This window comes from Diabrotica virgifera, chromosome 3, assembly GCF_917563875.1.
Source record: "Diabrotica virgifera virgifera chromosome 3, PGI_DIABVI_V3a".
Classification (NCBI taxonomy): domain Eukaryota; kingdom Metazoa; phylum Arthropoda; class Insecta; order Coleoptera; family Chrysomelidae; genus Diabrotica; species Diabrotica virgifera.
The window spans coordinates 207,162,601-207,181,300 of NC_065445.1; the positions used below are offsets into that span (position 1 = coordinate 207,162,601).

The 18,700-nt window shown below is 31.8% G+C and overlaps 1 protein-coding gene across 1 annotated transcript in view; it reads left to right on the forward strand.

Annotated features, from left to right (window-relative positions):
• LOC114329465 (uncharacterized) overlaps positions 1-18,700 on the forward strand; it is an 83,230-nt gene that overhangs the window by 52,061 nt on the left and 12,469 nt on the right. Inside the window, exon 2 of the mRNA XM_028278581.2 lies at positions 17,608-17,730. Within this exon, the coding sequence (XP_028134382.1) occupies positions 17,608-17,730 (123 nt within the window). The remainder of the gene's footprint in view (positions 1-17,607; positions 17,731-18,700) is intronic.

Here is an 18,700-nt window from a genome sequence, read left to right on the forward strand (position 1 = left end):
TTTAACCTGTTCCACAATTAAAACTGCCCCTGTTCCAGTGTTCCCATATATCAAAGTTTATCCGACTAGACACCCTTAAGCTATTAACAAATTTTCAGCTTGCTATTAATCAACTTTTTTTTCATATGCGGGATCCAGACCTAGAAGTTTTCGGCTGTATGTATTAAGAAGTTTTATAATTTATTTTTTTATAACCAAGCTAACTAAATCTAAAACATATATAATTGGGTAAAAATGAGTACTTATGATGTAGTTATTTAAAAACTCATTTATTTAGGAAAAGATCCATAACTTACAATAAAGAAGTGATCTTCGCAAGAGAAAAGCTTGGTTTTTATTGATAGGTACATACTTCTTTTTTACGTTTCTTTTTACGATTTAAATTAGCTGGAACTGTAATAAAAATCTTGTCAGAATTGTTTTTAGAGGTATTTACACACCAATGAATAAAACACCACTTTTTGGTTTCATTTTTACTAATTAAATACGTAAAGAACTGCCCACATTCAAATACACTTCGTAAATAAGTATACAAAACTAGTACTCGGTCAAAGACGATACGACTGCTGACGTCACAGACCGTTCGCTGCAGGGTACCGTTTTTCTAGCCTCCAAGAAAATCAACATTATGAACTCATTTATCTTAAAAAATATACATTTTTAAACATGACTGCTACGTTTTTATATACCTTATAATCTATTGAATTTAACTATATTTAAAAATTAGTGAACATCCCTATTCTATTGAAGTAGTATTGATTCAGTGAGTAAAATAATTTTGCTACTATTTGTTTGCTTTATTCTTCGCGATTTAAGAATTTCTACAAAGGTTGATCGTGATTTATGCCACTTATTTTAAATATAATTCAATACAATTATAATTCAACACATGCACAACGATTTTTATTTAAAAAAACCAGAGAAGAGACAGTTTTAGTGCGTATACAGGAGTAATTTTCCGCCCAGCTGAGGATTTTCGAATGCGTGGAACAGGTAAAATTCACTTCAAAAGTTTTCTATAAAAGGAAATGAAAAGGTAATGAACCAAAACTGTTCGTTATCTCTGACGAATATATTTGAAATGCCGCATCATTTCCGGTATTAAGAATTCAAAAAATTGCAAGAACGTATCTTGGCGTTAAAACAATTGTTTGATATCGAAAATATTTTTATGTAGGTGTTTTTGTGATCGGAAAAATTATGAAAGTGATACTAACAGTCAACGCATTCAACCTATGTATTGATCGTGACACTTTTTACATGACACAAAAGGCTTCATCATGAGAAATAAGTTTTTTTTATTTATAAACATTTAGTTATTATTAATTAATTTATTACAACAAAACTAAACCATATTTGGCATTTAGTAATGCGCTGGTTACATAGGTAGTCTTCTATGCGAAGCCGAGAAAATACATTTTTTTAACATATACCGGTTTTGAACTTTGAAATTATATTTTCGTCAACCTAGTTTTTGATTGGGATTTTGGTATTTTTGGTATTTCTCACTCGTAATACCGACCGTTTTTATTAGTATAATATACGTTGAGTCTCTTGAAGATATGAAAATATTGTATGGAGATAGAGGACCGAAATAAATAAGTAATGGTTTGAAGACTAGGGGAGAGCGGGTACAATTGTAACATTTTTTACTTGTAATTTTTTATTGAAAATTGGGGTCCATATAAGTGAGATATAAAAATAGAGAAATATAGGTTGAACATTTAACTTCAATTTCAAGTTTTATTTTGTAAATTTTATTGATTAAGTAACTAAATAAAAGCATCAGTTTAACTTAACAACAAGTGTTACATACTTACCCATTCGAGGGACAATTGGAACACATAAAGGGGACAAATGTATCAATATCAAGATCATCGAATTTTATTAAACCAAAATAAGTATTTATAAAAAGGTGTCTTGTAAACCAACAAAGAATTAAATATTATATAAAGACCAACTTACTACTACTTGAAATGAACATATAAATTAAAAATGTATTTCAAAACACACAAACATTTTATATAATATATACATATACATATATTACATATATATTTCACATACATAGTGGTACACATACATAGTGAAACATACATAATATATTGTGTATGTATACACTGGTATGAGTAATACACGTTGCAAATGTATCCGTTGCTAGTGTTACAATTGTACCACAACGACATTCCAATGGTTTATCAGAATTTTATAACACATCACAAAATGTAATCTCAATTTAATAAATATATCGATAAATGTATAATATGAGTCAACTCTCATGCCACCCTTTCTAAAAATAACTCTAAAACTAGAGCGATCATCCAAGGAATACAAAATTTAATTAATTTTACTCGCCAGGCATAAAAACCAATATGTTCATCTAACAACTTAACTCCCTCGCAACATCGCCAAACTACGGTCAACATTACATCACTAAATACTTTCTCACATGAAGCGTAGCCAGCCCTAGTCGACCAGAAACAATATGTTTATAAGCAATGTTACATTTGTACCGCTTTAAAATTTTACCCGCTCTCCCCTACTTATTGTTTATACCTTCGTCGCAAATACCGGTCAACTTTGACTGGTTGTATCTCAGGAACCACTCCTAGCAATTCAAGGTTTTTCTTTTAAAAGAAACCTCCTGCCACATCCTTCCCAATAGCGTTTTATTAATTTAAGTTGCCGAGATATTCTATTTGTTTATAAGCCAAAAAATTGTTTATAACTTTCAAAAATTTCAGAGTCCGCGCGAATATTAAAATTTCAATTTTGTAAATATAATCTACTACAAAAAGCTTTTATGTCACCGAGCTGTTTAATTATTGATAAATAATTACTTTTCTAAAATTGTACTTGTAAAGATTTGTTTGGGAAAACCCGGATTTTCCGAGGAAAAGTTTCGTCGAAACAAATAAAAAAAAATATAGCTGTGCAGCATTACATTACGGTGAATTTTTGTGTATTTTTGGTTTAAAGTTAAAATTTGCGGAGTTACAGAGCAATAATTAAAAAAATGAAGATTTTTGAGCGCTAATTTGTTTATAAACAAAATAGCACACTTTCGGCGGACTTTGCATACCCATATTACTAATATATGCAATCTTAAGATTTGATTCCAGCAATAAAATAGCTGGTAAATAACTTTTCCCAAAAATGAACTTTTTTTTCGATAATCTGCTCAGACTACCTGTATATTAACACCAAACAACAAATGCTATTTTTTAGAATTGCCGTGTGACAATCGAGTTACAGTACACAATAAAATCGCTGATTACCTAACCAGATTTTTCACACTTGCATTCGTATATAGAATACATCAGGGTGATTTTGACAGAACTCGATATTTCGAATATTGAGTGTATGGAGCGTATTGTACCAAAACTCGGTTATGATGAAATTTAATAATTTTTCTATCGAGAAGCCGCCGACAATAAATGGTATTTTGTACACAAAACTTATATTGCTATGAATAAATTTATTGAAGTTGAATGCTTTTGGTGCAGTTTGTAGGATACGTAACATACCTACTGCTCCCTTTACCAACGTTTGTTTGCATTTGATTTTTTTACGTCAACTAAGTAGAGCAATATTCATCTAGGTATATATTTATATTCCAATTCTTAACATTTTTTATTTCAGCTTAAAAAATGCAAAATTTTAAGGCCACACGTACTTCTGTAAGTGTTTCATTACCACAGACTCATTAAGTGTCCTAAAAATGTAAAACAAATAAGGCGCTTAGAGCAACAGTAGCCTAAGCCACAAATTGAGCATTTTTAGATTAATATATTAACAGCAGCAACATTAAATCTTCGGATTTACAAGAGTCTACAAAACCTACCTCTATATTTGGCTAAATAGCGCTACATTATTTGTAACGCCAAAAACTTTGTTTTTGTGATTAGGCCATTGTTGCTCTGAGCCCCTGAAATATATGCTACAAATCCAATGTTTGAGCAATAAAAAATGAGTTAAATACACTCCTCGGTAAAAAATTCCGCCACTTAAAATTTTTGATTAAGTTTGACAATTTATAACTTTATTATTTGTACCCCAATTTTTCAAATTCTTGCATGCATCAGTGTGTAGATACACAGGTACATGTATATTGTCATCGTTTCTCATTATTCCGGTAACATTTTTTTTGCTTAAATGACATTATACGTGGGTAAAAGGATACTATTTTTTCTGAATTTAAAAATTCTGTGGAAAACTGAAGGGCTCATTTTGTTTTATAGTCCTATTGTATAATCTCGGAGATATCCCTAAGAATTTTTTGAGTTCTCTGAATATCTCTTTTCTTGTAAAAGCTGTAAATATAAACACTGCTTTGAAAGTTTATTTAATTAAAAATATTAGACGCACTAAAATTAACAACACAAAACAAAATTAACAACAAAACAAAACAATTAAATAGCGGGTAAGTCCACCTTTTGCAGCAATGACTTCTCGCAATCTGTTTGGCATCGAATGAATTAGATGTGTTATCCTTACCTGGGGAATAGCAAGATATTCCTTTACCAGCGCCAACCTTAACTGCACCAAATTTTCTGTGTAAAAAATTGTGTAGCTCTTACAAGAAAAGAGGTATGCGGATAATTCAAACGCAAAATCTTAGGGATGCTTAGAGATAATACGAAAGGACTGTGAAACAAAATCACCTCTTCAATTTTTCCACAATTTTTTTTTAATTAAGAGAAAATACAACGCTTCTATTCACCCCCGTATAATGCCATCTAAGCAAAAATAGTTTATTACCAGAATAATAACAAATGGTGTCAATGACATGTAGCTGCAAACTGATGCAAGGATCTTGAAAATCGGAATACAAATAAAAAAATAATGTGTGTGTACTTTGTACGCACGTAAGAAGTTATACTTCTATTATACAGATTTTAACGAAATAAATATACTTTCAACAGGTTATTTGTATTTTATTTAAATATTAAACTAATTTTTACTAATTACTTTCCAAAATTGTTTATTAAAACAATACCAAAAATTAAAAAAAAATCAGAAAACACACGGATTCGAACCTGAGACCTATCGATCTGCAGTCGAACGCTCTACCACTGAGCTATACTCCCTTTGTTATTACCTGCTACAAGATTTCTCAGATATAGTGACAAATACACCAAGTGAAGTATAAAAATACTTTAAATATTACTTACTATCTTATTACCGAGGAAGACAAATCCAAAGACACAAAAATTATAATAAATATATTTACTAAAAACACTAATATATTCTTTTAACACCTTTTTTGGACTGATACATACATAACTTAGAAGATTTAGCAATGAACTCCATACTGTCTCTGTGCGCATGCGCCCAGAATAATAAAAATTCACTCCCAATCGCGCCTAAAGAAGTATAACTTCAAAAAAGTTTTACATTGTCAAACTTAATAAAAAATATTTAGTGGCGGATTTTTGTGCCGGGGAGTGTGTAATCCAATAATTTCGAAAAAAAAAGTAGTATTTATCTGGGTGCCTTGGCATGTAGGAATACACGAACATGAGAAAGTGGAAAATGCAATGGTTATAGCCAACCTTCCTTAGTGGAGTCGGCACTATAAGAAGAAGAAAAAGTAAAGAAAGAAGAAGAGAAAGTAAACAACATATCAAACAAAAGTCAAGTAAACTTACAATACACATCAAAACTTAGAAATTATCCATACACCGAAATTAAAAAACTAATTTAAGCTCGCTCTATGAATATAATAGCAAAACTACTGGAGAGATTCAAGAACCCAACTAAATGAAATCTGTTCTCATGTAGAGACCATCTGTTTTTGAAACATCTCATTTATTTTGCAATATGTACATTTTACAATAGGTAAATATAAATGAAAATAACACGACATTTAGGAAAACTACCCAGTGACAGTTTCCTTTGTCTTATAAGGTTTAATTTGGATCTAAAAACAATGAAGAAAATGAATAATTGAATTTTTTTTTTTTGAAAATGTCTGAAGATGATACATTCTGAAGTTACAATTCTCGATGACGCGTTCGAGCATTTCGATTGGTATTTTACCAATGCCTCGAGTAATATTTGCCTCCAATGCCTCAATCGTAGCTGGTTTTTTTATGTGGAATTTTTACTTTAGTTAGAGCCAATGGAAAAAGGCTAGAGGTGAGAGGTATTAACATCTAGGCGACCAGTACGAAGCGTGAAGTAAATTGTTCAGCGAATCGTTCTCGCAGTAAAACCATGCTTTCACGTGCTCTATGGCAAGTAGCGGTACATATCTTATTGGAACTAGATTTCGTTGAGGCGATGAGCTTAGTTTTCAGGCACTAAATTGTCTGTCATCATGGCGCAATGACGGTCTCCATTTGTTGTAATATTCTGGCCTACCTCTGTTTTAAAGACATATAGACCGACGATTCCACCGGTCCATGAACCTTTTTCAACACACCAAACGCCTAAACACCAAACTGTTTTTTGTTTTTTCTGGATGCAATGGCAACTCTTGAACCTTTTCGAATTGCTCATCACCTAAAATACAGGCATCTTGTTTATTCACATACCCATTATGCCAAAAATTGGCCTCATTTAAAAACAATTTTTTTTGAAAACAGTAGAACTTCTTATCAAGCAAGCTTATCAAGAGCCTATTGACTTAAACGGTGATGACTCAAAAGGTTGGTCGGCATCTTACACTAATTGAATTTTGTATGCTTTTAAACCAAGATCCTTACATATGCCAAGTTGTTGCATACGACAAGCGAAGCTGTTGAGAACGGCGATGAATCGATTCTTTATTATTTTCGCGTACAGTATCCGCTACCGCCATTATATTTTCTTTTAAGTTCACAAAACACATTCCTCGTAGAAGTCGTAGAAGGCCCATTTTTGTAATACAGCTGAATAATTTCTAGACGCTGTATGATAAAATATCAAACAATACTGAATAAAAACGCAACGCCAGGTGACACGATTCATGCACGATCTCCCATCAAATCCCCTCCAAAAAAAATTCCTCTAAATGAATCGCCTGTTGGAAAAAATCAAATAGTTGATTAAAAATATGCAGATTTTGGTTAAAATAGCGAAATATAGCTATTGGGAGAAAACTTTTTATACCGGTTTCAATTACCGCACTCTGTATATAAAATGCATCATCCTCCTTTACTGTTCACAATGAATAAATGTGCGTTTATTATGATCAAATTTGTTGGATGAATAATTCATTTTTCAAATAGTGACTATGTTAGCTTGTATATGACAGTTCGTGCTAATTGATAAACCGTAAACATCAGATAATTGTATTGAAAAAAAAGTGATACAAAACTTTAACAACATGGCATCGTTCAATCAATAGAATATTTTTACATAAATATATTAAATTACGTTCAAATTTACTTGAAGCGACAAAATATGTTGAAAATATAAAAGTGATTAGATTTTTTTTAATTAAATTTTTGACACCTTTATGTAAATAGTTTATTTTTTAGGATATTTTCTATAGTAACTCATGTACCAACCCAATAATAACACATCAGGGGAAATAAAAAGACGAATAATAATTGCAAAAAGGTGTTATCATTATTTATCAAAGTACTTAGCTAACAAACGTCTGTTTCAAAAAACTCGTATAAGGCTGTATAGAACATTGATAGTCCCCGTTCTCACATATGGATCAGAGGCATGGACGCTAACTAAAACAGATAAATCCGCTCTATCGATTTTTGAAAGAAAGGTGCTACGCAAGATATTCGGAGCGCTCGGAGAGAAGTTTGAACTGCAGAATATCTACAAGCATACATTTGGTGAAAAAGATGTTACCACTATAATTAAACAAAACCGCCTGCAGTGGGCAGCAAATGTAGCCCGGGCCCCTGAATCGAACATGATAAAAAATATTCTAACAGCGCAACTCGTGGGAATGAGAAGACGGGGTAGACCAAAGCTGAGGTGGATAAAACACAAACAATCGCCGATATAAGTTAATTAACATATGAAATGCAAAGACTGTCAAAATATCACAAATGTCAATAGTGTCAAAATTTGATAGCAATGAATAGTCTGGGCTGATTATCGGAGAATAGGCCATTTTTGGGAAAAGTTATTTACCAGCAATTTTATTGCTGGAATCGAATCTTATGATTGTATATATTAATAATATAGATATACAAAGTCCGCAGATAGTGTGCTACTTTTTTTATAAACAAAATGGCGCCCGAAAATCGTGTTTTTTTTAATTTTTGCTCTATAACTCCAAAGATTTTAACTTTGGACCAAAAATACTCAAATAAAAATTCACCGCAATTAAATTCTGCATAGAGACGTGTTTTTTCCGATTTAGTTCGACGAAAACTTTCCCCGGAAAAAGCGGGTTTTTCCAACCAAATCTTTAATTTTCAACTAAACTTTTAGATAAGTAGTTGTTAATCAATAATTAAATAACTTGGTAACGTAAAAGCCCTTTCCATATATATTATAATTCCAGAAACCGATGGAAAGTGAATGAACAGTTTAGCAACAATTGAAATGTTAATTTAAAATTTACGGTCGCTATAATAACGACAATAATTATGATGCATAAGAATAACTATGATTTTTTTATAAAAAGACACTATACTTATCTAACGTTCTTTACAGAATTGAAATTGGACTATTTAAGAGGCCTCAGGAATATTTTAAAATTATACACAATTTTTTGGCTTATAAACAAATAGAATATCTCAGGAAATATTAATCTAAATTAAATTGTGAAAACGGTATTCGAAAGGCAGCGGCAGGACGCTTCTTTTAAAAGAAAAAGTTTAATTATGACGAGTGGTTCCTGAGATACAACCGGTCAAAGTTGACCGTTTACGGCAAAGATCTAAACAATAGGATCATAATTTTCAAACCATCACCTTTTTATTTTTGTCCTCTTTCTCCACATCAATTTTCATACCTTTATAGTCCTCATAACATATATTATTATAATAAAAACTATGGATAATACGTGTGAAAATTGCCAAAAATAGCAAAATTCCAATCAAAAATTAGGTTGGAGAAAATGTAACCCTCAAAGTTCAAAATCGGTATACGTTAAAAAAAATGCATATTCTCGGCTTCCCATGGAGCAATTTGCTTCATTCTTTTTTTGTTCCCAAGTAACTCGAGTAGAGCCATCGAACTAACACATTATTAAATGTCAAACTTGCTTTTGTTTTGTTATAATAAATTAATTTATTTATTATAACACAATATTATAATTTGTTTAAATAAGAATTGTTTAAATAATTATACAGCTTTCAAATGAGAATATTTATGTATTTAACTTTAACAGGTACACTTGTAGTAAGTTTATCTAAAAAAAAGCCTACAACTGGAAAAAATATGTAATTTTCTGTTCTTATAAATAAATTAACCTATTATAACAAAATAAAAGCAAGTTTGACATTTAATAATGCGTTAGTTCGATGGCTCTACTCGAGTTATTAGGGAACAAAAAAAAATGAAGGAAATTGCTCCATGGGGAGCCGAGAAAATTCATTTTGATAACGTATACCGATTTTGAACTTTGAGTGTTACATTTTCTCCAACCTAATTTTTGACTGGAATTTTGCTATTTTTGGCTATTTTCACACGTATTATCGAGAGTTTTTATTATAATAATATATGTTATGAGGATTTTAAAGAAATGTGACGGTTTGAAAATTATGATCCTATTGTTTATATCTTTGCCGTAAATTTCGGTCAACTTTGACCGGTTGTATCTCAGGAACCACTCGTCATAATTAAACGTTTTTTTCTTTCAAAAGAAGCGTCCTGCCCCTGTCTTTCGAATACCGTTTCCACAATTTAATTTAGTTTAATATTTCCTGAGATATTCCAACCAAAAAGTTGTGTATAATTTTAAAATATTCCTGAGGCCGCTTAAATAGTCCAATTTCAATTCTGTAAAGTACATTAGATAGATATAGTGTCTTTTTATGAAAACATCATAGTTATTCTTATGCATCATAATTATTGTCGTTATTATAGCGACCGTAAATTTTTAATTAACATTTTAATTGTTGCTAAATTGTTCATTCAATTTCCATAGACTTCTGGAATTATAATACATACGAAAAGGGCTTTTACATTACCAAGTTATTTAATTATTGATTAACAACTACTTATCTAAAAGTTTAGTTGAAAATTAAAGATTTTGTTGGAAAAACCCGCTTTTTCCGGGGAAAGTTTTCGTCGAAGTAAATCGAAAAAAACACATCTCTATGAAGAATTTAATTGCGGTAAATTTTTATTAGAGTGTTTTTGGTCTAAAGTTAAAATCTTTGGAGTTACAGAGCAAAAATTGAAAAAAACACGATTTTCGGGCGCCATTTTGTTTATAAAAAAAGTAGCACACTATCTGCGGACTTTGCATATCTATATTATTAATATATACAATAATAAGATTCGATTCCATCAATAAAATTGCTGGTAAATTACTTTTCCTTGTATTTTGCTAATTAGCCCAGAGTATGTAGTAAACTTGCCCGAGGTAGGAAAAATTACAAACAAGCATTACGGCGCGTTAAATTTGAATTATTCCTTCTAGTTTAAAAGCAGAGTATAGCAAAATATTATATTTTTTAAATATAAAAGCAATATTGGCGTTATTATTCATTAATTGTTGTAGTTCTTTGCAGTTGCATTTCTTAAAAAACACACGCAACAAAAGTCATCTTCAGATTCAGATTTTAATAACTAATAGTTTAATTCAGATTAAACTAATAATAGTTATTTATGTATTAAGAGTGCAAAGTGAAACATTATTGCTTGAGAGTTTTTAGACAGATGGGAGAGGAAAATGCAAAGAGCAATATATGGAGGTGTGAAAATAGAAGGTCAGTGGAGAAGAAGAACCAATAAAGAATTGGAAGAACTATATCAAGAGCCAACGATCACGACGACGATCAAAGCACAGAGAATACGATATTTGGGGCACATCGAGAGAATGGGAAGTAAACGAATACCAAAAATGATACTCTCACGAAGACCAATACAAAAGAGGAGGAAAGCCAGGCCAAGGAAAAGATGGAAGGACAGTGTGTACGAAGACTTGAAGAAAAATAACATTGAGAGATGGAAAGAACTAGCATTGGACAGAAGGAGATGGAGGGAGGTGGTGAAGGAGTGTATAAAAAGACTGAAATGTAATTAAATAAAATTTATAAGTTATGTAAGTTATATTAAGTTATTCATTATTTATGTAATCAGAAATGTAAACATTTTAGCCCTAGGCCTACAAAACCTGCTGCGCTTAATAAATAAATAAAAATATTGCTTGAGAGTAAGAGTTAAGTTTTAACATAAAAAATACGCTTTACGAATATTTTCCCATTTTTGTAATATACCTTTTTTATTATAATATAAAGGAAAACTTTCCTAATTATAATATAAAAGACAATTTCATGTTCAATGAATGTAATACGATACATCTGAGATATTTTTGTCCTGTTGAGACCTTTTTTAAATTTTCGGTAGCTTTATGATTCGGAGTTAATATGATATCCCTTTTGAATATTAAAAAAAAAAGATTCAACAAAGCATGCTGGTTCCTCAATACAGAGATTGCTAAATGAGATTTATTGGTAATATGATTCAATCAAAATTCACACGGAAATGAATTTCGTGTAGTCTGGTGTACACGATAAATCACAAAAATTTAATAAAAATCTTTTATAAAAGGTATATTATTAAATAGAAACTTTTACGCTTAATCGCAGAACGTTTTCGGAATGACAATTTCATCATCAGTGCTAATTACAAGGTATAAATTGTGGAGCTACTAAAAATATCTGGGTTAATATTGTTGTATTTAAAATTATGTGGTATTTGACCTTTTACTGGATTTCAACGCATACTCAACATCATATCAACACAGTACTCCCAAGTAGGCTGCTAGCTCTGAGAGGAACCTCTGTAAATGGACTTTAGATAGCAACTAAGCAAAAGTGATGTTGATTATAGTTACTTTCGAGTCATCGTTATAAATCGTTACTTTGGTATAAAATAGTCATTTAAAGTATTCGTTACTTTGGTTACTTTGATTACTTTTGTGTTTGAGTACCGCTAATCATATGGAGAATCGCATTTCTCAGTACGGTGCATTCCATGTCAAATCACTCAGGCAAAAAATTTTGGATCTCTGATTTGTCTGAAAATTGGTATATAGCTTCTGCGGGACGTAAAAATAAGATACTTAAGGTCAAAAAATCTTCTTCTTTTTTTTTCTCAAAATGTTATTTTATGCGATTTTACGGTGATTTGGTGTTTATTTAAACAAATTTGCATTTTCTGTCGTAAAGTATCAATGAAAAACCGGAATGGGACGTTTCGATGCCGCCGGTTCATCGCCGGCCGTTTCGATGCCGCCGGTTCATCGCCAGTCCATTTCATCGCCGTCATATCTCGCATTTTCTAGAATTCCTAATTAATACTAAAAATAACTAATAATTGTAACTGTCGAAAATTCGGAAATATATCAGATAGCGATTAATTGACTGGCGATGAATCAGCCGGCATCGGCATCGAACTGGCGGCATCGAAACGGCGGCGATGAAACGTCCTAGACCCATGAAAAACATAATATTTTAATAGAAGGGACTCAAAAATGTCATTATATGGCATTATAACAAGTTATTTTGAATCAAAACAAGTTTTTGATCAAATTTTATAGTGTAAAAAACGTTAAAATACCGTTTTTTAGTAGCCAATACAAGTAGCCAAAAGATAGGACTTTAAGCGATTAGAACGATTGGAATTATATTACAATACCAAAAAAGTTACATGCAGTAATATCAGACTCAAAAGTATATATTAGTCCAGTCGGGATAGCATTTGGCCTTAAATGCCGAGCTGCCCAAAATTTTAGTTTTCTGATCTTCAGGGGAGTCAATAGTAGCCTAAATTTAAAATCACGAATGAATGCCTCCGTTACGTTAGCCGCCATCTTGATTTTAAAGGAGAACCTGTTTTGCTCAATATCTCCGCCATTTTTAACTTTTCGACAAAAACGGTAGGAACTGAAATTGCTCCAAATAAATCGTATTTACAAATATTACAATTTCTTTTTAATAATTTTTGTCGTGAGGTCGATATTTTCGATTTAATTGTACTTACAGTAGACGCCTATATTTTGGACTATAAAATTGCATGTAAATTTTTTTGTATTGTAATATAATTCAAATATTTCTCACCACTTAAAGTCTAATGTTTTGTCTATCTGTGAGCAAATTTTCAGCCAAATCTATTATAATTTATTTTGGGAATGGAGAAAAATGTAAAAAAAAAACGGTATGTTACCGTTTTCTACACTATAAAATTTGATCAAAAGCTTGTTTTGAATCAAAGCAACTTGTTATAATGCCATGTAATGACATTTTTAAGTCCCTTCCATTAAAATATTATGTTTTCCATTGATACTTTACGATAGAAAATGCAAATTTGTATAAATAAACACCATATCACTGTAAAATCGCATAAAATAACATTTTGAGAAAAAAAGAAGAATATTTTTTGACCTTAAATATCTTATTTTTAAGTCCCGCAGAAGCTATATACCAATTTTCAGACAAATCGGAGGTCCAAATTTTTTTTGCTCCAAAATTGAGTGATTTGAAATGGAATGACCCGTACATATTTTGTATTAGTAGAGTACTTTGATTACTATGATTAGGTACTTTTGTATTTGAGTACCGGTAATCATATCGAGAATCGCATTTCTAGCAATAGTAGAATTAGTTCGCTCGTCCTCCAATCTTCCGGTATTTTATTGTGTTTTATGATATTGTAAATTAATGTTGTTAATTGTTCTGTCATTGCTGCTCCACAATATCAGTAATCTCGAGTAATCTGTTTGCATCAATGAAGTGCCAAAAACAAACCCTTGAAACTCTAGATGACGTACCTTAGCACTAACCCTGGACATACAGGTGCTTCGGAAGTGGTTTTAATTGCATATTCGTGTTCAGTGATCCCAAATACCCCGAAATAAGAAAATCTGGCCCTTAATATACTGATTAACATGTTTACTCATTTCTCGATGCGTTTTATACACTTTAAAATGTAATAATCCATTTCCACCCAATTTTGTATTGTAGACTTTTTTCCAGACCTCATCCTAATCCTAAATACAATGCAAAAAGTTGCAAGTCTCTAGGTACCTACTATATTTAAAAATATATTTATTCCTGTGTTTTTAGTGTTAAATGCCCTGGTCTGATAAAAACAATACCATACCTACATGTAAAATTAATGTTGATGATCATAGTGTAGAGTCTAGAAATATTATCCGTTCTACATTTTTTCCGGTCAAACTAAGCTAGGTATTTTTTTCTAGGCCTGATAAGAATAGTGTGTATTTATTATTAAAGTCTAATGTGTTGCATTTTTATTTTCAAAGGAACAAACATCGTATTTTATCGTATAGATATCTGTTTCTGGGTGCAAGCTTTGTTAAATGATTTACCTCCCTCTGTTTCGGCTACTTCTCAGCGCCCTTTAATCCTGTAAAACTGTTCATAGCCTTCGCCTTTCATAGATAGAATTTTAGTTAATTGTACTTATACCGTATACTCGATACCGGTCCGATTCCGATATCAACCGATTGTAGATACAATACTCAAATAGGTACTCGCTCTGACACGATTGGTAAGAAGTAACGAAGTAACCAGAGTAATCAAAGTAATCAAACTAACGCTTTGCCTCTCTGTATAGTAATCGTTACTTTCGGTATTCGTAAGTAACGAGTACTTTGTAACGAATAGTTACTTTTTCAACATCACTACTAAGCAACTGACATGTGGCATAGCAGACATAGAAAACATGGAAATACTTATTATCCCAGAAAAGGTAAAATGTCGAAGATCACAAAGAAGATTTCCAACAAGATGGTTCGGCCAAATATTACAGGAATATGCAAAAGATTTAGGCATGAGTTAAAAGAAATGACCAGAGACAGAGATCTTTAGAGACGGACATTACAAGACATCACGATGATCACTACACTCCCTCCGGGGGTCAGAACTGAAGAGAAAGTCAGAATTATCTGTATATTCTTTCCTGTGACTAATAATACCAATCAGATATAGCAGGTTATCGTGCTAGTTTTCAACAGTATTTAGTTTTTTTTCAGTATAGATATTTTTTTTATTTGAAAACTTGCAAATTTACAATCTGCTTTGTACAAAGCAGTATTAAGTAAAACTGATAAATTGTGTAATGTTTTGTAGGTGTTGCCGGCCAGTGCCGGTTCACCTTATTCACCACTGTATTCATTAACACAAATTATGTCACTCACACAAGTCTTCTGGCCACTGTCTCTTGAGTCTCCGAACTGGTAATGGACGATTGTAAAGCGTGGAAATCAGCTCGTTGTTGTGATTGATACTTCTTTTTTTATGGTCGCATGCAGTCCTAGTACGTCCTATGAATGGTATTTTTAAGTCCTCATGTAATGTTTGGTTAGAAATATACCAGGGTGCATTTGCAATGATTCTTAAAGTTTTTGATCGGTATATCTGCAGAATTTTGGTGTTTGATGGTTTCGTACATCCCGATAATTCAATCCCGTAGGTCCATATAGGTTTTAGTATTATTTTGTATATTGCCAGTTTATTTTCTATGGATATTTGTGACCTTCTACCAAGAAGCCAATAATTCATTTGTGTGGTTTTTATTTGTAGTTGTTCTTTTTAGCTTTAATGTGCGCTTTCCATGTTAGTTTCTGATCAAGGTGAATACCTAAATATTTGACTTCGGTCTTCACTGTGATAACTTGGTGATTTATTGTAACATGTGGACAATTTACATGTTTGTTCGTAAATGTTATGTGAGCCGATTTTTCGTAGTTTACTTTGATTTTCCATTTTTGGAGCAAGTTTGGTAATCGATCTAAATGTGTTTGTAGCTTGTTAGAGGCCGCTACTGGACCATGGTCAAGCGCAATTATTGCTGTATCTTCGGCAAAAGTGACGATAGTTGTTTCGTTGGTAGTTGGTATATCAGCAGTGTATAATAAGTACAAAAATGGTCCCAAAACACTGCCTTGGGGTACTCCTGCCCTTATGAGTTGGTAGCTTCTGTTATCTTTTTCCATTTTGACATCGAAATGTCTGTCGGACAGGTATATGTCATTGACATATTCCCAATATGTTTCTTTTTGTTTTCTAATTTGTCAAAGTTGGTACTTTCTTTTTAGTATTTTATTTTATGCTGATATCTAATGTCGCTATGTATTACTAAGAAATTTATAAATCCATGAAATTAACATAAGTGCGGTTTTTTACTTTTTTTTGCCATTTGAAGCAAATACACAAAAATTAAATTAACTAATAACGCTTTGGTGGTTTAGAACTTAACTGTTCATCTGCTATTTTAATTGAAAATTAAAATATACCTAAATCTACGTAAATTGAAATACACAACCTGAATAATAAATTGTCAATATCCTCTTTTGAAATGACACAATAAAAATAAAGCAACTGATACTCCCTTATGCATATTAAAGGCAATGTTTGATTGGCAGAATCGGGATTTGAATGACTATACCGTGGATATATTTGTAAAATATAATCACAATACACAATCGACACAATGATGCTATGTGTTGTATTGAGAATATTAACAACAAATAATTCAAAGTGCGACGTGTATATTCAAATGTATAAATTATAAAGTAATATAATAATATAATAGTTGGATCAACTGTGTTCTCTGATATATAAATGTAAATAGTCGATCGGATAGCTCAGTGCGACTAGCGGCTGACCCACACTTCACTTCGCCTTGAGGTATGTGAGTTCAAGCCCAGCCCAGGTCATCGGAAAAACAAAAAGGCTAACGCGCCAGTATAAAATTCTAAATATGAATCTGGCGCTTAGACTGGAATATGTGGGCATCTGATCGACCTATGAGGGAGCAGTACGGCAAGGGATAAGGGCTTGCGGCTCGGTGATACCCCCCATAGATCCCTACCGAAGGGCGTTGACGCCTAAGAACGGCGTAATACATAAAATATAAATAAATATTAATATAGTCGGTTCTCTAAACTCAGACACAACTGGCTAGTGATTTTAGTAAATAATTTTGTCAATTTGGTAAAATTGGCAAAAAAAAATAATTACTAAATAGTAAATAATTACTAAACAGTTGGTAATTTTGCCAAATTTAGTTATTATATCAAATAAATAATATGTTTAAAAATAAAATTTGACGTATAGTTAGTAGAAAGAAATTTATTAACAACTGACGTTAAAAAGGTTAGCAGAAATATATGGGTTTTATAACTAATTGAAATTTTTAAATTTGTTTAACTGACATCCCTTTTTGAGTAAATTTTTTTGAGTATAAGCTTCGCTTAAAAAATTATGAAAATAATTTTAACGTGTTCTTCGACAGAAAAGACTATTTGGACCGTTCAAATAAATAATAACCTTTTTGAAAATTTCTTTTGAAATGTAATACTTGACCTGATGTTTAGTTTTTAAGATATGTAGGTAACACTTTTATACATTGATCCTTTTACACAAACACAGAGTTAATATGAAATATCATATTATCCTAATATCTTATTAATATCATGAAATGGGCTAAAAATAAACTTTTTTTCAGAATTAAGAGGGTCTCAGATTCACACTTAGCAGACTTAGAGACCAAAATTGCAATGAATAACAGGATTAAGGGATTCGCCATTACAATGCCAATCGGTGGAGGAAAAATAGATCCCTTACAGATGTAAGTATACACAAATGTCTTAAAGTTTTAGAAACTCAATTTACTCAATACTTTATAGCCATTGGCTATAATGCGCAACTCTATTCCATTCATTTTAAATAGGAAGGATGTTAGTGTCCCTTTTTTGTACGCTTTACGTTTTCCAAAAAAAACCTTGTTAATACGTTTTTTCAATATACCGACAAACTTTAACGGATCTTTTGAAATAGAATACCGTTACGACCCTTCTTATAGCAGTTTTACGAGACTGAATAAGTTTTAGAGTGAAATTTTACACTGTTGTTATACTCACATGCTCTTCAATACGGAAAGATTTTCTACTTAATTTTCACCAGCGGTTCCCAAACTGGGCATAAAGTTCCCACGGGACATAAAGACATGTAAGGGGGGCGCGATACAAATTGAAGATTAAATTAAATTTAGGTAGTCTTTCTAAAATTCTAAATTAACAGCTTGTTAAACCGTGTCTGTTAAAGTCAGCTGATATTATTCTGAGAATGCAGGGTAAGCAAAAGTTATCTCAAATACCTCTTTCTGACAACACTCTCAAACGTCGCATTGATGATATGGCCGAAGACATATATAAAACCAGGTAGTTGATGCAGCAAAACAATCTCCATTTTTTGCTATTCAGCTAGACGAGAGTACAGCCATAGCACTATGTTCTCATTTAATTGTTTATGTTTGGTATATTGAAAACGAATAGAGTTGGAGACCACGACAAAAGCTATTGATGTTATGAAAGCAGTGTCAGAGTTTTTTGACAAGCATGATCCCTCTTGGCAAAAACTGATTGGTGTATGCATAGATGGCGCGCCTTCAATGCTTGGTTTTTGCTCAGGCTTTGTGCAATTAGTAAGAGAGAAAAATGCTGATGTGACTGGGATACATTGTTTATACATTGATAAGCCTTGGCAGCAAAAACCCTTACAAATAAACTCAATGTTGTTTTAAAGTTGTGTATTAAATT